Raw genomic sequence first — 20,287 nt, forward strand, 5'->3', positions numbered from 1 at the left:
AGTCATCAGACTGCATGGTTTGGATCCCCACCCAACCTCAATGAGTAAAATACCTCCAAGAGGAGAGGGATGGTGGTTGCCATTAATTGACCCAGGGACAAGCAGGGTCTTTGTTGCCCTCCCTGTACCCCCATCCCTCTCCGATAGCCACCTCCACTACCCATAAACTTTCAGACAGGTTAAGGACTGCAGAAAATCTGTTTCGGTACGTTTCGGCCTTTGAAACACATATTTCCCCTTCAGCCCACACATGACAACTCAATTTTTCATCTTATTCCTTAGCTTCTTCAGTCTGTTTAAGACTCATGTTTGATCATACTTTTGCTTCCAAACCAATTACCATCTTCTCTTACCTGGCCAATGTCAATTCAGTATCCATTATCCTCTAAAGCTCTCTTAGAAGTCAATCTTTACAAAAAAAATAGAAATACTCACTGTCTTCGGTTCATTGGTTTAGTCAAATTATTTAATTGAAAAGAAATTATATAATGCTATTATAAAAATTTTGCTCAGTGGCCTATCAATGTCACCATATGCCTGCATGAATTTGCCTAGTTAGTACAATCACAGAATCTTACAGCACAGAAGGAAGCCATTTGGTCCACTGAGTTTTGGCTGGCTCTTTAAAAATGCTGTCCAACTCTGTCTCACACTCCAATTTTTTTCCTCATAACTCCGGAAATTAGTTCTTTTGGAACATATTTTCAGTTGCCTTTTGCCTTTTCAGTTCCTATGGTATCTGATTCCACAACTGCAATAACAAATTGCCTTTATAGAGCACATTTATAAACTATTATTTCCTGAGCATATTAAACAATATAAATTGTAAGTCATTGGACAAAAGGATTACTGAACAAATTTTGACCTAGAGCCACATATTAGGACATATCAGGGTGCAAAATAATTTTTCTATAATGAGTAAGCCATTCCAACCCTGATAAGTTAACATAGTGGCAATTTTATGAAAATATGCTCCTGTGATGCAGCATAGGAGAATATGAGCCAAATAGGGTATGTTTCATAATTTTCCATTTTTTAATATTTACAGGCAGGAGTACACCACTAAATTCATGATATGACCTTGTGTTGCAATGATGGGTCACAGTGACTGAATATGTAAATATTGAAAATTGATTAAAGGGGTTATTGAAATATCTGTCATACATGATGGTTCCTGCACTGATAGATTTAAAGAGAGAGGGTGAGTATCTTCTGTGAGGAAACCTTGCCAAGGTTTATTAATGGTGGATAAATATCATTACTTTAAGAACTATTTACATGTGAAACTTTTCCATTTGAAGATTCGGTATTGACACGGAATCTACGATGGCATGACAAACATAATCTATGTCAAAGGTTTAATCTCAGCCCATATTATTGCTTAAGTTACCCGACTACTTTATTATTCGTTTATAAATACGTGAACTATAAGTTTAGTCATTTTGTTCTTTTTTTTCGTGCAGGACTGTGAGTTGATCATTCGGCCTGAAGAACCTTGTGGCATTCAGCCAGTATCAAGCACTTACTTCATAGCAGTTTCACAAACAAAGCTTCAGAACTGCAAGACAGGCGATGCCAGAGGTAGGTAATCATTGCAATGTGATTGAGACTTTTCATAGAAATTGTAGCTGGCAGGAAATCCCTGGCAGGTAAAAATTTCAGATTATATTTCATTTAAAATGTACCTTCAATGCCTTTATTCTCAGCAGGCATGGACAAAAACGTTGCCAATAGTTTCTGCCTTCACATCCTATTAAAGAAATGTGAATGAATGAATTTTAACAGAACTAATTTAAAATACAGGTAAAGAATAAGATACCTTGACAATACAAACTATTGGTTTTAAACTCTCAGACTGCAGTTTATACTTAATCCTTCAAATTACTGAGGTGAAAAAGGTATTTGCTGCAGCAAACCTCTTTCTTGGCTAGATTCATGTGACTGGTTGAAGAATATAAAATCTTACTTGCTCAGTAGCATAGGAAAGATGGAGCAATGATCAGCAAAATTCAGCTAATGTAACTGAGATCATCAAAATCAGTTCTCATTTCGTAGATAAAAGAATGAAAGTTACTTTCTTTAAAGATCTTACTGTTCTGTCTTGTTCACATGTTGGCTTTTGCAAAAAACCCATCGTAATCTTTAACGCTTTGCTTTTACAGCCAAACCTTAATAGTTCACAGCATGTCTGGTAATTACAATGAGAATTATGGCTGGCCAAACAAATGTTACTGACACTATCCAGATCTGAAAACAGCTGTGCTATTGGGATACTTGCCATTGATTCTCTGATTAGTTCTATGTGATTGAAGGAACTTTCATGGGTATGACCTATGGAAAATATGGCAGAGACCCTGACACAATGATTAAACATTTCAGTTCACTATTAGCTTTATTCATCCATTCATGTCATGTGGGCATTGGTGATGAGGGCAGCATTTACTTATCATCCCTAATTCCCCTGGAGAAAGCAATTTACTTATGTGTCACTGCATGTAAGATTGAGCATCAGGAAGATTATCTATGAGGAGGTGTTACATGAAAGCCTTGATGACAAGACGGTAGCTGGAAATTTCTTGGCAAAGTCCCAGTTAGTGCCGACCAACCATAGATAAATGAAGCCTCCCCAACAAGATGGTTTGGGACTCTGATTCATTCTGTTGGCAAGTGGCCTGATTACCCTGTCTGTCAGACAACAAAATAAACAACCATTGTTAAAATTGAAGCCCTGTGTGGAACATCATTTTTCAAAATGTTCTTTGCTATTTTCAAACTCTCAAGACAGAGATGACCATGTTCAAAGCACAAAATATGAAGTAAACCAGTGAGTGTGTTGTAATTTCTTCTACGTATCTATTATTCTGCATGAACCTGAAGCCTGCAATTTCAAAATTGCAATGAAAAAGTGCTTTGAAGGAAGGAGTCCCAAGGCTAGTTTAGTGGATCGGTAGAAAAACCCGAAAAACTGAATAGAAAATACTCAACAGTTCTGTCAACCTTTGGAAAAAGCCTGTAAAATGGGCCTTAGACTGTTCAGGATCATATCGCAGAGAATTACTGCTGTTTCAGGTTGCTGCCAAAGACATCTCAATATTACCGAAAGCAAAATGGCATCAGGTGTAACCCTAACATTGTTCATTTCAGAGATTTGACATTGTGAAATTTGTACTTCAATGTCCAACAACATGGAATGCAGGCATCCTTGTATGTATTTTTACCCGTAATCAGAGTATAATAGCGCATCAATTATTCCAATCTTACCAATAGATCAAAAATACCAAATAATAATAAGGGTTCTTACATATTGCTGTTTCAGGGCAGTGGGTTGTTCCTTGTCTAAGCTGCTCAGACAATCGGACTTGTGATTGGCAAAAGGCACGGTGGCAGCCAGAAAAATGTCAACACCTTACACCAACAAAAAGTCAACTTCAGCAGTGCATGAATGGAAGGAAGGTAAGGACTCGTTCCATATGGCTTTTATTGCTGTTAGCAACATCGTACAATCATGTAGAATGTACAAAGTAGAATAATGCACGTGACAAAAATTTTTGCTTTTTGCACACGATGAATTAAAGTTTAGTGGAAAGCTGTACCCTCATGAAATAACATGGTTTATTTGAACAAGCTGCTGAATAAATTCTACTGTTATAGAAAAGCTGCACATCAAAGTGGTGGATGCTATACTGAATGGAGATTGACTTATTCATCAAGAAAGAAGAAAACAAACTCAAAGATTTGTCCTTTTGCATTAGTAATAAAGTTATTGTTATATTTTAGGGTGTTGTTTGTTACATTCTCGTGGCTGAATGAATGTAGAAAATAGCTCACATAAGAAAGGAAATAACTTTTGCAATAGTTAACTTTGATCACAGTTAAAACTTTTACTCAGTAAGGATGTTATTTTGTAAATTTACTTGAAATTTAAATGCAAATGAAGAAGATGTAAAAGGCAGTAGATTAGATCCTCTACAGTGTGGAAACAGGCCCTTCGGCCCAACAAGTCCACACCAACCCTCCGAAGAGTAACCCAACCAGACCTAATTCCGTCTGACTAATGCACCCAACACTATGGGCAATTTAGCATGGCCAATTCACTTGACCTGCACATCTTTGGACTGTGGGAGGAAACTGGAGAAACCCACACAGATACTAGGAGAACGTGCAAACGCCACACAGTCGCCCGAGGTTGGAACCGAATCTGGGAACCTGGTACTGTGAGGCAGTAGTGCTAACCACTGAGCCACCATGCCACCCATGTAGTTTCACTTAATGTATTAGTTTCCTTTTAGTCAAAATGCATATGCAATGTTAGTTGTCCAAATGATGGGTAAATGTCTCGATATACAACAGAGATGCGTCTTCAAAACTACAAACCAAACCAGATCGCTCCCAACAGCTCAGCTAACTGGTCAGCTGATTTGTAATGCAAGGTGTCACCAAAAGCATGGATTCAATTAGCACACTGATTGACATTACCATGAATGTCCCACTTTCTCAACCTCTCTCCTTACCTGACGTATGGTGACCTTTAGATTAAACTCACCACCAGTTGTTTCTCTGTAATGAAACTGGACCCATGGTCTACTAGTAGGTATACAGGATCTCTCACCTTCCCATTAATAGTCACTTAAAAAAATGTGGAATGTCTTGGAAAAGCCAGCAAGGATTTGTCAATGAAAAATCATGTCTCATAAACTTAATTGAGTTTTTTGAGGAAATAACAAGGAGGATTGATGAGGGCAGAGCGGGAGATGTGATTTATATGGACTTCAGTAAGGCATTTGGCAAGGTTCCCCATGGGAGACTGATTAGCAAGGTTAGATCTCATGGAATACAGGGAAGAACTAGCCATTTGAATACAGAACTGGCTCAAAGGTAGAAGACAGAGGGTGGTGGTGGAGGGTGGTTTTTCAGACTGGAAGCCTGTGACCAGTGGAGTGCCACAAGGATCGGTGCTGGGTCCTCTACTTTTTTGTCATTTACATAAATGATTTGGATGCGAGCATAAGAGGTACAGTTAGTAAGTTTGCAGGTGACACCAAAATTGGAGGTGTAGTGGACAGCGGAGATGGTTACCACAGATTACAACAGGATCTTGACCAAATGGGCCACTGAGAAGTGGCAGATGGGGTTTAATCAGATAAATGCAAGGTACTGCATTTTGGGAAAGCAAATCTTAGCAGGACTTATACACTTAATGGTAAGGTCCCAGGGAGTGTTGCTGAACAAAGAGACCTTGGAGTGCAGGTTCATAGTTCCTTGAAAGTGGAGTCACAGGTAGATATGTTAGTGAAGAAGGCGTTTGGTATGCTTGCCTTTATTGGTCAGTGTATTGAGTACAGGAGTTGGGAGGTCATGTTGCAACTGTACAGGACATTGGTTAGGCCACTGTTGGAATATTGAGTGCAATTCTGGTCTCCTTCCTATCGGAAAGATGTTGTGAAACTTGAAAGGGTTCAGAAAAGATTGACAAGGATGTTGCCAGGTTTGGAGTATTTGAGCTATCCGGAGAGGCTGAACAGGCTGGAGCTGTTTTCCCTGGAGCATCGGAGGCTGAGGGGTGACCTTATAGAGGTTTACAAATTATGAGGGGCATGAATAGGGTAAATAGGCAAAGTCTTTTCCCTGTGGTCAGGGAGTCCAGAACTAGAGGGAAGAGGTTTAGGCTGAGAGGGGAAAGATATAAAAGAAACCTACGGGGCAACTTTTTCACGCAGAGGGTGGTACATGTATGGAATGAGCTGCCAGAGGACGTGGTGGAGGCTGGTAGAATTGCAACATTTAAGAGGCATTTGGAAGGATATATGAATAGGAAGATTTGGAGGGATATGGGCCGGACGCAGGCAGGTGGGTCTAGATTGGATTGGGATATCTGGTCGGCATGGACAGGTTGGACCGAAGGGTCTGTTTCCATGCTGTACATCTCTATGACTCTATGTCTAATTAACTTGCTAGAGTTTTTTTGAGAAAAAGCCATAGAATAAAGGGATGGTAGCAACATGGATATATAATTGGCAGGGAAATAGGGAAATAGTGATGGTCAATTGGTATTTTTTTTCATTGAATAATGGTTCGTCATGGATATCCCAGGGGTCATATGATGATGCTGCTCCTTTAGCAAGGTTATGTTGTCCTTGGTTATTTGTTTCAGAGCGATTGCAAATTCACAGGTTACGAGTTGTCTAGGTTTGAAGGGTTTAAGGGCCAATTTGTTTATAGCCACCAGATACTGCCTCAGACAAAAGGCTTTTAAGTTTTAGAAGAAAAACACTTTTTTTTTACAGTGAAAGTGGAGTGGCCAGTTCTCCCAGCTCAGCTTTTCTCTGGTCTGGTTTGGTTTGGGTTCAGTTTCTTGAGCCTGCTGGTCAAAGAAACAGTTACATGGAGGAAGGTATTCCATGCTGAATCTCTCAGCCATCTTTCTGACATCTCTCTTGTAAGACCTTGTGTTTGATTTTCCCTTTTTTGCTAACGGGTGTTTATGGGGATTGTTGCAATATTTGGAACAGCATCATTAAGTTGGGATAATCTGTTCAGTTTTCGGATAGGTGAAATTATTTTACATTCTGTTCTCTTTTGTTTGTGTTTCATTCAATAATCTTGCAAATAAATTCAGTTTTGTTTAAAACTAAGTTATTGGGTGAGCAACACCACTGCTTGAAGATTCACTGTACACCTACTTAAAACAACTGGCAAAGTTAGGGTTTGAGCTACTTTTTCCATCTCATGTGGAAGCTTTTTCCATCTCATTTGAAAAGGTGGCTAAACAAATGCAGTGGCCAGTAACCATGTGAGTTTTGTTGATCCAAACAAAACTTATAGGTAGGGCTTTTGAGGTATTTGCATCACTATCAGAGGAGCTATCTGGAAGATAGGAGGTGAAGAAAGTCATCTTAAGGGTATATGAGCTTGTGCCAGAAGCCAACAGGCAACGTTTCAGGAATCTAAGGGGGGCCCTGGCCAAATCTACATTGACTTTGAAAGGATCAAAAAAGTAATTTTGATAGGTGGATAAGGGTGTGAAAAATAGAACAAACCAATGACGCTTTTAGAGAGACAATTATTTTGGAGGAGTTCAAAAATTCACTTCCTGAAGTAGTGAGAACTCATGTGGAAGCACAGAGTTAAAACAGCAAGATTAGCAGCTGAAGTGGCTGATGATTATGGGCTGGTCCATAAATCAAAGTTTGGCTTCCAAAATCAATCTCAATCCGTGGGGGATAGGAATTGGGGAAAAGAGAAATCCTCGTGTGGAAAGGGAAAGGTAGATCTCAATGAAGATCATAAGAATAACTTACGACAGGGTAAAAAGAAAAGGAAAAGAGAAGTTAAAAAGCTCTGGTGTTTTCACTGCAATAAAGTAGGCCACATGAAATCACAGTGTTGAGGGGTTAGGAGAAGCACTGGAAAGTCAGATGTAGGAAAACAGGATAAACCAGTGAATTTTGTTGACGTGGTAACGGAAAGCACAATGAAGGTTAGGATGCTGTACCAGAATGTATGAGCTGGTCAGAGGCTGGTTAAGGAGAAAGTGTGAGATTTTCTTAAACCATATACCTGCAAAGGTAAAATTTACTCGCATAGGCCAGGAGCAGTAGGTAAAGAGATACAATATTAAGAGATACAGGATCGTCTCAATCTTTGATATTGAAAGATGAGGAGATAGGTACCTCTGAAGGACTATTGCCAGAAAAGGTACTAGTAACAGGAATTCACGGTGAGACAAGAAGTGCTCAATTTTGTAGAGTGAGCTTAGAGTGTCCAGTGAAGAGTGGAGAATTTGTGGTAGGAGTACTGGACAAACTCTCAGCTCCAGGAATACAATTTGTCCTTGCTAACGATACAGGAGGTTCACAAGAAGGAGTGCTGCTTACTGTGGTTGAAAAGTCAGTGTAAACTCGGGCTGCTGAACTATTGCAGGACACATATTGTGGGATTTTTCCTGACTGTGTGGTAATGAGGTCACAAAGTCACCAGTTGAAACAGGAGAGATCAAAGAATATATGTAACAAAGTTGAAGTGGAATTAGCAAAGACCCTGTTTGATCAAATGGTTGAGACAAAGCAGGAGCAGATAGGTGACAAACAGACAACTTTAATTCAGATAAATTAACTAGGTTATAGAAGGAAAATGAAAATTTAAAGTGATTGTATCACAAAGCATACATGGAAAAAGAATCCAACTGTATCCCTGAATGCGACTATCTTAAAAATAATGTCTTAATGAGGAATTGGAGACAAGCACATATTCAGGCAGATGAGAAATGGGCAGAATTCATCAAGTTGTATAGCCAGTGGGTTATAGCATGGAAGTGTGAGTGGCTCATGAACTACCATTAGAGAGTCATTTAAGGGTAAGAAAAACGGAAGGTAAAATACAAAAATATTTTTACTGGCCTGGACTACACAAGGTGTAGTTGAATTTTGCCAGGCATATGGAAAACCACAGACAGTAATAAAACCTGCACCTTTACTGCCTATTATTGCATTTGAGGAACCTTTCACGAGAGTGTTAATTGATTGCATAGGACACCTACCTAAAACAAAAAGTGGGAATCAGTATTTGTTAACAATAATAGATGTGTCCACTAGTTTTCTAGAGGCCATTCCATTATGCTACATCACAGCTACAAGGATTATAGAGGAGTTACTCAGATTTTTTCACGAGCTACAGAATACCCACTGAGGTATAATCAAATCAAGGGTCAAACTTCACATCAAAATTGTTCAAGGAGGTTATGGACAGCTTAGGAATAAAACAATTCAAATCTACTGCATACCATACAGATTTGCAGGGAGCACTAGAGAGGTGACATCAGACATTAAAGACCATGTTGAAGGCTTATAGTCAAGACTATCCAGATGATTGGATAAGGAATTCCATTTGTACATTTTGCGATCAGAGATGCAGCAAATGAATCAACCAAATTCAATCCATTTAAATTAGTTTTTCGGCCTGAGGTGAGAGGACCACTAAAATTGATTAAGGAGAGATTGGTAAGTCACAATTCAGAGACCACATATTTGGACTATGTGTCAAAGTTTTGGGAATGATTAAATAGAGCAAGGAAGTTGGCTAGACAGCATTTAAAAATATCACTGCATGTAATGAAACAGGAAGCAGACAAGAAATAAATAATTCGCAATTTTGCTATTGGAGATAAGGTGTTAGTGTTACTTCCAGTGACAGGTGAACCTTTAAAAGCAAGGTTTAGAGGACCTTATCAAGTTGAAGGAAAATTGAGTTAGGTGAACTATTTAATAAGGACTCCAGACAGAAAGAAATCTCTCAGGGTGTGTCATGTGAATGTGCTCAAAAGGTATTTTGACAGGGAAGGAAAGCCAAAGGAGACTATGTTATTGATTACAACACAGAGGGAAGAACCAAGTTCAGAGGATTCTGAATTGGACATTTCTCAAATTAAATTGGACAATGAGGAAGTTGTCAAAAATTGGGATAAATTATTGAGTTACCTTCCAGAGGAAAATCTAAATAACCTGAAAGAGTTCTTACTATCACATTGGAGAAATGTAGAAATAAGCTGGGAAGTACGAACCTAATGATGCATTATGTCGATATAGGAGATGCTATTTCAATTAAGCAACACCCTCTAAAGTTTGCACAGATTCAAAAGGAGATTGAACGCATGTTCCAAGACAACATAATTGAAGTGAGATACAGTGACTGGAGTTCACCCATTGAATTGATGCCAAAACCAGATGACACCCAATGGTTATATGTGGACTATCACAAAGTCAATGCCGTTACAAAGACTGATGCATATCTGATTCCATGTTTGGAAGACTGTGTTGAAAAGGTGGGAAAAGCAAATTATATTTCTAAGTTGAACTAGCTCAGATAATACTGGTAGGTATCTTTGTCCAAAAGAATGAAGACAATTTCGGCTTTCGTAACACTGAATGGACTGCATCAGTTTAAAGTCATTCCATTTGCCATGAAAAATGTGCCAGCCACATTTCAGAGACTAACCAATGAGGTCATTTCTGGATTACCCAATTGTGTTGTATATATTGATGACTTGGTGATTTTTAGTCAACATTTATCAGAATTGTTTGATCGACTTCGGGAGGCAGGCTTTGTGTTAAAACTGGCTAGAAATGAATTTGCCAAAGCTCAAGTCATCTTCCTGGGCCATGTTATTGGGCATGGACAAATGGCACCACAGAATGGAAAAATATAGGTAATCGTGGGGTTTCCCATACCATCGACAAAAAGAGCAGTATTACAATTCATGGGATTGAGTAGATTTTATCGAAAATTTGTATCAAATTTTAGCAGTGTGGCTGCTCCACTCACTGGGTTGCTAAAGAAAGGCATGATTTGGGGATGTCGGTGTTGGACTGGGGTGTACAAAGTTAAAAATCACACAACATCAGGTTATAGTCAAACAGGTTTAAATGGAAGCACAGTAGCTTTTGGAGCACCACTCCTTCATCAGGTGATTGTCTTCCAATTGTGCTTCCAATTAAACCTGTTGGACTATAACCTGGTGTTGTGTGATTTTTAACTTTAAAGAAAGGCAAGAAGTTTCAGTGGACAACACACTGTCAGAGGGAATCTGATGGTCTGAAATCTGTGTTAACCACTGCCCCAGTATTCGCCATATCTCATTACACAAAGCCATTCAAAGCGGCTATGATGTGAGTGATGTGGGTTTCGGTGTTGTGTTCTTACAAAAGACAACAAGAAACTAGAAAGACCAATCCGGTATTTCTCCAGGAAATTGAACATTGATCAGCAAAAATATTCGACAGTTGAGAAGGAGACTTTGAGCTTGGTGTTGGCGTTACAATATTTCAATGTTTATGTTCCCAGTAATGTATCTGAGACAATCATATACACTGATCATAATCCATTGAAGTTTGTGGAGAAATTTAAGGACAAAAATGCTAGACTGTTTAGAAATAGCTTGTTATTACAACCATTCAATTTGAAAATTGTGCATGTGGTAAACAAGAAAATGTGATTTGCGATGCATTGTCAAGACTTGAATGAGAAACGGAGGCAAGAGTAAAACAGACTGAAACAGAATGTAGTAGTGCATGTTGCATGATTATAGTCTGTAATGTATATGGGTATTGTAGTGTATTAAAAGTGTAAGTTTAAGAGGTTTTAAAATGAAGCCATCTTTCAAAATTGATGGTTCATTTTTTTAAGGGGGAGGTGTGATGATGCTGGTCCTTGAACAATGTTATGTTGTCCTTGGTTTTTTTTTGTTTCAGAACAGTCGTAAAGTCACAGGTTACGGGATGTCTAGGTTTTGAAGGCTTTTAGGGCCAATTTGATTATAGCCACCAGATACTGCATCAGGCAAAAGTCTTTTAAGCTTTAGGAAAAAAAAACACTTGTACAATGAAAGGGGAGTGGCAAGTTCTCCCAGTTCAGCTTTGCTCTGGTCTGGTTTGGTTTGGATTCAGAGCTGCTAGTCAGTTTTTTTGAGGCTGCTGGACAAAGAAACAGCTACATGGAAGAAGGTGTTCCCTGCTGGTTCTCTCAGCCATCTCTCTTGTAAGACTCTGTGTTTGATTTTTTTCTTTTTTGCCAAGGGGTGTTTATGGGGATTGTTACAAGTATCTGGAACAGCACTGTTAATTTGGGATAATCTGTTGGGTTTTCAGATAGGTTAGGTAATTCTACATTCTGTTCTCTCTTGTTTGTATTTCATTCAGTAGTCTTGCAAATAAATTCAGTTTTGTTTAAAACTAAGTGGTTGGGCAAGCTGCATCACTCCTGGAAGATCCGCATAACACCTGCTTAAAATAACTAGCAAAGTTAGGGTTTGGGCTACTTTCTTGAAATATTTTGAGGGGTCTGGCCTAGTCCGTAATAGTCACTACTGGGGCTCTTGCTTTCACTGACATGTATAAATGACCAGGGGCAATTTCAAAGTTTGCAGATGACACAAAACCTGGAAAAATTGTAAATTTTGAAGAATTTCTAAAGGACATTGACACATTGAAGGCGTGGAAGGATAGGTAGCAAGTTAAGTTTATTGTGGAGAAATATGAAGTGATACACTTTGATGCAAATGGAGAGACAATACAAAACAAAGGGTGCTACTCTATAGGTTATGCAGGAGCAGAGAGACCTGTTTTTATATATATATATATAATACATATATACATACATACACATTGGTTATTAATGATGACAAGACAGATGGAGATAGCTGTTATTAAACTATATAGTATTCTAGGTCTCATAAATTGAGCCATGCAGTTCAAGATCAGGACAGTATCATGAAGATACTAGTCATACGTCAACTGGAATATTATGTACATTTTGGGTGTCATGTTTTGGGAAGAATGTGAAAGCTTTGGAGTGCAGAAGAGGTTTTCAAGAATGGTTCTAGGGATAAGACACTTCATTTATGAAAAGAGCTTGGAGAAATTTAGACTGTTTTCCTCAGAGAGGAGAAGGCTAACAGGAGATTAATAGACATTTTCAATCATGAGGAGCCTGGACACAGTGGATCAGGAGAAATTGTTCCCATTCGTAAATAGGTCAAGAACCAGATAGCAAAGTTTTAAAGTGTTTTGCAAAATAAGCAAGTGTGCGGTAAGGAAAATTTCTTTCACACAGCAAGTAAACTCAGAGGACCCTAGGCCTACTCTGACATTAGAGAGAGGGAGGAGACTGGTGGTGAATTTAACCTGAGGATCACTGTGCCTCAAGTGAAGGACGAGATTGAGCAGACAGGATCCTCATGGTAACCTCAGCTACTGCAGAAATTGAACCTGTGCTGTTGGTATAACAAACCAGCCTGAGCTAAATGACCCCCAACACAAGTTAGGGTCTGGAATGTACTACTTGGAGGGAGTTTCAATTGAGGAGAAACTGAGAACTGCAGATACTGGAGATCAGAGTCAAAAGGTGTGGCGCTGGAAAAGCACAGCCAGTCAGGTAGCATCTGAGGAGCAGGGGAGTCGACGTTTCGAGCATAAGCTCTTCATCAGGAATATGTGAAGAGCTTATGCTCGAAATGTCGACTCTCCTGCTTTTCGGATGCTGCCTGACCGCCTGTGCTTTTCCAGAGACACACTTTTTTGAACACGTTTCAATTGAGACATTCAAGAGGGCATTGCTTGATTTTTAAAATAGGATCAATGTGCCAGGTAATGGGGAAAAGGCAGGAGATTGACACTAAATTATAATGTCTAGTGAGTTAGTCAGACATGATGGACTGAATGGTCTCTTTCTGTACTGTAATAATTCTATGATTCTTTGTTTTGATAATATCATATTTGATGCATTTTTCTTTTTTGTCCATAAGGTTCTTTTCATTGGCGATTCAACCAACAGGGGAATGATGTATTATCTTATGGAAGAAGTGAATGAAACTCTTCAGGAATGGGACAAAGCTCATGACACTAAATTCTTTCCCAATTTAAATGGAGGAAAAGTATTCACTAGTTATGCTTATTATCCCCAGTTTTGGCTGAATTTAAGTCAAAGACCTACATTTGAAAATACTTTGGAACAACTTATTCAAAGGTACTACAAACTTGACCTAATATCTTTTCTTTCATTAACTTTCTCTGTTCGTCTCATCTCATGAGTGCTATGATTCTATTCGGACTTGGCTTCATGGGCATCCTGCATTACTTTTCCCAAATAGCTGTTATTCACAATCAAGGCTTGACACTGACTACCTCATAAACAATTCAATCAGGACTGTCTGGATTAAGTGTGGATTAACTCATTGTGAATAAGCTCACTGAACCACCAAGAGCAATTTCAGGTCTTCACTCAATGTCTAGAAACACTGTTTGAAGTAAAATCAATTTCAATAACATTTATATTTTAAAAATACAGATTAAAAAGAAAGCTGTAACAGCACTTCAGTAATACTGTATCCATAACAGTGAACGATTGTCCTTTGATATACTCAAGAACATGAGTATTTCGGGGAAAGGACCAATTTTGTCAAAGATTTTTGTCTTACATTCATTGTGAAAAATACCAATTTAAAAGGGAAAACACCATTTATACTAGTGCTGGTAGGTTGGCAAGTGGACTCTGATTAGTAGAGATTTTAACTGGAAAAAAATGACTTTTTTTAATGACTGACTGCTGCATTCTCCATTCTGTACCAATCAGGGTCAACTAGTCATCCAATCAGCACTCTTACTCTAAGGGTGGCATAGTGGTTAGCACCGCTGCCTCACAGTGCCACATAACTGGGTTCAATTTCTGCAGTGGGTGACTGTCTATGTGAAGTTTTCATGGTGTCCCCATGGCTGTGTGGGATTCCTCCAGGTCTCTAGTTTCCTTCCAGAATCCAAAGATACAATATCCCAAAATCCAAAGCTTTATTGGACTTGCTAAATTGCCCCATACTGTATAGAGATATACAGAGAAACCTCGATTACCCAGCATTCGGTTAACCGAAAATACACCCCGCCCATGTCCTTTGGATAATCGGGGTTCCTCTGTACAGGTTAGGATTAGTCATGGTAAATGCAGGGTTATGAGAAAAGGAGGGGGGTTGGGATGGTCTTCAAAGGGTTGTGGAGAGGGGAACTGAATGGGCTAAAAGACCCCTATGTGTACTGTAGAGATTCTGTGATTCATGGCATTGTTTTCCTTTTGTATTGCTGTTTCTTGCAACTTGTCCTGAGGATTGGAAGATGAAAATCTTTGACAAAGCATGGCTTTATTTAGCAATAAAATAGTGAAATATGTTTGGAGACAGAAAAGACCGGAGAACCTCAGAGAGTCTGGTAGAATCTGTGCAAAGAGAAAGAGGTTTTTTTCAGTACAGTATGACTATTTTTTAGAACTCATTTTATTCCTTATCATCTATCCAAATTTCAGGTATTTCAAATACAGTTTGCACTTTTGCACACTTTTGTACAGTTTGTACAGAGCAGACACAAGATAAAAGAAAAGTTGCATTTACATGGCACTTTTCTTGACTGCTGAAGGAGAAACTACTTGATTAATGCATTGATATAATGGTAAATCAACAAAATTTACTTTAATATCTGGTCAGAAAAAGTGAGGACTGCATATGCTGAAAACCAGAGTCTAGATTAGAGTGGTGCTGGAAGCACAGCAGGTCAGGCAGCATCCGAGGAGCAGGAAAATCAATGTTTCGGACAAAAGGCCTTCATCAGGAACAGCTTTGTTACTAATTTAAAAGAAATGAAATTTTGCAGTTGTTGACCAGAAACCATTGAGATTAATTTATATTATTTTCATTCTTGAAGAGTGGCCTATACTCCTGAACTGTTCCACACTTATCAGCAGTCATGCCATATATTACCCAATGGTGAAACTTGAGAATGAAATCACGCCATGCTACTATGGAGAGCAGCAAGTTCTTGCTAATCTTACCTTATCTGACAATCAAATACTCAATGCTGGTCAAATTTGAGAACCCTCGTCAAGAATATGAAAACCCACATCAGTATATTGGGTGAGGTCATTTAGACCAAGCATCTAAACTGGGATCCTGCTAGTTTATACAGCCCTCTCTTCAAAAGCATTCAATAAATTTGCATGATTTGGAGATGCCGGTGTTGGACTGTTGATGACTCACACAATCACCTGATGAAGGAGCGTCGCTCCGAAAGCTAGTGTGCTTCGAATTAAACCTGTTGGACTATAACCTGGTGTTGTGTGATTTTTCAATAAATTTGCACTTAGCCATTACTGATCCACTTCCAAAGATAATTCATAAAATTCCAAGAAGATTTCTTTTGCCTAATACTTAAAACTTGTATTGAATTGTAAATACATCGTATAATTAATACAAAGCCAATTGTGGGAAAATATACATACTAAATCCAGTTAATTTAAGAATCTTGTCTCTGCTTGTTTTCAGGTCGCATCCTTTAGAAAACAACGATCAGACTGTTCTGGTTGTAGGTGGGGTTCAGTGGTTAAATACACAACATTTGCATATTATACAAAAAGTTTTACAAAGGTAATGCAGAATGTGTAAAGTATTTTCATTCTATTTTTACAATCTATTATAAGTTAAGATTATTTTGCTGCACTGCATCATTTCTACTCTACCCTCCTTGAATACTTTGATATTCTTTCCATGTGTGTGCTTACTTGGGACACAATACAACCAGGACTTGTTACACCACATAACTATCACATGTCAAAGCCTTCAGCTGTCCCATGTATTAAACAAAATTCTCTTCCTTTAAAAAGGGTAAATTTGAACACAGAAATTTAGCCATTCAAATTTAATTTTAATCTAATTGCAACCCAAGACTCAATTCTACCTAAGGCTGAAATCTTGTCTGGACTGCTGTCTAGCTACTGAAGATTAATAACTCATGATCATACCGAAACTTCTTGACCTAATTTGCACATGATCCAAAAATGCCAATTGGAGAACATCTAGTTAAGCTATTTACAGAGTCAATGAATCCAACACCAGTTCAATCCAATTCAAAAGGTCTCATTAATTGTCAATGTAATACTTGTTAGCATTAAGCATGAAGCCAAAATACTAATGAATTTTTGCTTTCAGGGCAAATAGATACTTTTGACATTTATTCTATTCAGCAAATTCATAGGTCCTAAAAAAAACGATGACTTGTAGTTGAACTAGTCAATTAGGATATTGTTGTTTTCTATGCAAAAAGATAATCCTTTACATGTGTTTGATTTATATGATATAAAACTAGTTTGGGAAATAGAAAGAGAAAAATCTTACAGTGGATGGGATTTTCATTTCTTGGTCAAAATCCCGATGCTGTGATGACTTCTGTGCCCTGATCCACAGTAACCTAAAAATACAGATGTACCTCAATTTTGGTTGTACAAAATACTTAATTGGTTAGGGACATCTTCAACATCCAAGTATCAGAATGGGAAGGAAGAGAGGAGGTTGTGTCAACTGTTTTAGACCATAGGAAAGTCAAGAAGGCAGAGGAGGAAAAGTTTATTTTTGCCATAAAATATGCCTTTGGTAAGAGATGTTTAATAACTACGGTGGGAGACAAACTGACTGCAGGGGGTTTCCAGGATAGGTAGGAACAGATTTTGGAGCCAATAACACATTGAAATACTTTCAAGAGAAAAGGGACTTTGAAGAAGGGACAATGGAATCAAGAGTTGTTTTCTTATCAATGAAGGATGATGACAGCAGATTTATAGGAAAGAGGGACAACATCTGTAAAAAGATAACTGCTCATAATATTGACTTAAATGGGGATCAGGAAGGAAAGTTGGGTAACCAGCCGTTCAGTGGGAATAAGATCAAGTGAACAACAGTTGGGCCTCATTGACAAGATGAACTCAGAAGGTATAGTGAGAGTTCAGGAGTAGCACAGAGGGAACATCAAAGGGATGTTTGGCTAGACAGATGACTCTGAGGGAGGGACATTGGAGAAGCAACTGATCTTAATGATAATGAAGCTCATAAGCATCCTCACACCTGTTGCTCAAGGTGAGAATGGAGAAGCCATTGATGAGGGGCTTAAGAAAATCATCATTTAAAGATTCCTGGAATAATTGAGAACAAGCAACACAGATTTGTAAAAGGAAAGGTTGGGACTGACTTATTTTGTTTAATTTATTTTGAAAGGGTACAAGGGGGGTCAATTGAGAGGAGTGTATTTGATATAGTTTACATGAATTTTAGGAAGACTTTTGACAAGTAAACATGAGAGACTGATCAATAACTTAAAAGTTCATGCTATTCAATGGAAGTGGCAAGAAGGTTCCAAAACAAGCTCAGTGACAGAAAGCAAAGGCTTTTGATCAAGAGTTGGTTTCGTGGCAGTAAGGTAGTTTCCAATGGGACTCCACAAGGCTCAGTACTGGATCTCTTGCATAAGAGTATATATATATATATATATATATATATATATCAATATACTTTAAATATAGGGGCGTCTTGAAAATGATGTTTGCTTATGATTTGAAAATCAGCCATTTGGTTATTAGGAAGAAAGTTGTACTGCAGGACATTTTGAATGGACTGTTCAGGTAGACAGAAAGTGGTGAATGCAAAGGCTCACAACAAAATCATAATTTTTATTGACTCTTGTGAAATAAATGACAAAATATTAAAATTGAACAGCAATTTGTGACAAGTCAGAATCCATAACGCACTATTTGCTTCATCACAACGTGCTTGTTATTTTTTCACTAATAATGACAGATGCTGTGCACTATTCATTATGTTTTCAACGATGACCCCTCTCTTACTTATATGTCACCAAGAACTGAATTTAATTTCAGTCTTCCTGTACCTTGCAGATTAGCATTTAGATTAATACTGGTGCATGTATAGTGAAGTAATTATAGGAATAATCATGAATAAGATAATTTTGTGAAAGGCACAAATTGCTATTTATATTATTCAAGAAATAATTGCAAAGCAGAAAATCAGTGAGAATGCTACCTGATTCAAGACTAAATTGAAGAAAGGAATTATGGCACTTAGGATTTTGCCAGAGGTGTTTGTCAGAAATTCATTGAAGTTGTGACAGCAGAGTGGAAGCAGTTTGATGGATGTTCATGATCATAGATATTGTGATTTCAGAAGAATTTATATTAATTCCATCTGATGTAGAACAATTCCTTTCAGCTAGTAGTAGCATGCTTGGTCACTTTCATCTCAATAACAAATATTATGCTTTCTGCCAGAGGAAAAATAAATCAAAATAATAATAGAAAAACCCCATTCAACATCATGGCATTTGAAATAAGCTGCAGCATTTGTGGGAGTTCAGGACAAAAGATACTGCAATAGGCATACCTCTTATTTATGATAAATCAGGAGTTTGTAAGGTTTCTTCATATTTAAGTTACTATTTAGATTTAAGCTGCATGATTTATTCTGTATTTTGAGTTTTGTGGGCACTAAACTGTCTCAAACTCACAAGCAAGTATCCACATTTGGACTTCCAAAAATAAAAGTCCATCTTTATTGTTGGTGTTGTATTTGTCTTATATTTTACAAGTATTTCCTAGCTATCCGTTCCACCTCATGTTCCTCAACTCAGACACTTCATAAGGCATATTTCTTTCAACAAACCTTTGGTCATCCTAATTAGTAACACTTGACATGGCTCAGTGTCATACCTTGTATTACAATGCTCCTGTGATTTGAGTTAAAAATCACACAACACCAGGTTGTCATCCAACAGGTTTATTTGGAAGCACTAGCTTTCGGAGCGCTGCTCCTTCATCAGGTGATTGTACACCCCAGTCCAACACTGGCATCTTCAAATCCTGTGATTTGAGATCTTTCGTGACATTACAAGTGATAAATAAATAAATGAATCATTGTTTCTACCAGGGGCATCTTTATTCAAAACTGATTATTTTGCATTTGTTTATGCTACATAAATTTAGATGATAATTTATGGATGAGGAGAACCATCTGGTCCCTACTAATTGATGTTCACTTCGAGAAGAACCCTAATCCCTGGCATTAGCTCTATCTGGATGCTCAACTAAATGGTGATCTCTCATTGTGTGAAAATGCATTTCCTGTTTTATGTCCCAATTTACCTCTTACTAGTTGGAATGTGTCCCCTTGTCCTTTGCACATTCCATGCATTTGTAAGTAAAAGGTTAAATTGGATCTTATTTAGATCCTGTAACCAGGAAGATGCTTTACTTTAGCTGCACCTAGCAAATTTCCACACTCCAACCCAAATCAAAATGGTGAGAGGCAGATTGATAAATGTAGAACGACACGCGTTGGAACAATATTGTAGTGTTCCCCCGCAACAGAGAAACAACCAAAATATAAAGGCATGCTGAGTGAAGATCGAAACTTCGATTCTCCTGCTCCTCAGATGCTGCCTGACCTGCTGTGCTTTTCCAGCACCACTCTAATCTTGACTCTAATCTCCAGCTCCTGCACTACCCCACTTCTGTTTATGTGAAGAATAAGTCAACTGAGATGTCAACTAATTTTAAGTTATTGAAATAGTCAAATATAAATTGCTTAATTTCACCTCAAATCTTGGTCTCATTGTCATAATTTATATTTTGCAGAGAGAAGCTGTTAAATATTCTTGTAATCATAAAATCTATCGGAATGGGATTTCACCTGCCAGTGAATGGAATCCGATCCCTGTCTTTGGTAAGCAAACTACTGCTAATTAATGCCAATTTTGAACAAATGAAGTCAATATTTTTGTACAAATCTTTAGAAAATAGAAGCTTGCCTTAATTAAAACATGATTATTGAAAATCTCAATATTTCAGAGGCTTTTGAACTTTTTAAGAAAGGTATAGGAATGGTTTTATCAAAATTCAACCTCACTAATAATTACATGTA

General features: G+C 38.0%; 1 protein-coding gene across 3 annotated transcripts in view; it reads left to right on the forward strand.

Annotated features, from left to right (window-relative positions):
- cped1 (cadherin-like and PC-esterase domain containing 1) overlaps positions 1-20,287 on the forward strand; it is a 204,975-nt gene that overhangs the window by 168,777 nt on the left and 15,911 nt on the right. For all 3 annotated transcript variants that reach the window (XM_072551535.1, XM_072551534.1, XM_072551536.1), the window contains 5 exons: positions 1,464-1,581; positions 3,317-3,453; positions 13,295-13,515; positions 15,851-15,952; positions 20,002-20,089. In XM_072551535.1, coding sequence (XP_072407636.1) covers positions 1,464-1,581; positions 3,317-3,453; positions 13,295-13,515; positions 15,851-15,952; positions 20,002-20,089 — 666 coding nt within the window. The remainder of the gene's footprint in view (positions 1-1,463; positions 1,582-3,316; positions 3,454-13,294; positions 13,516-15,850; positions 15,953-20,001; positions 20,090-20,287) is intronic.

The sequence above is a fragment of the Chiloscyllium punctatum genome, chromosome 32 (genome assembly GCF_047496795.1).
Source record: "Chiloscyllium punctatum isolate Juve2018m chromosome 32, sChiPun1.3, whole genome shotgun sequence".
Classification (NCBI taxonomy): Eukaryota; Metazoa; Chordata; class Chondrichthyes; order Orectolobiformes; family Hemiscylliidae; genus Chiloscyllium; species Chiloscyllium punctatum.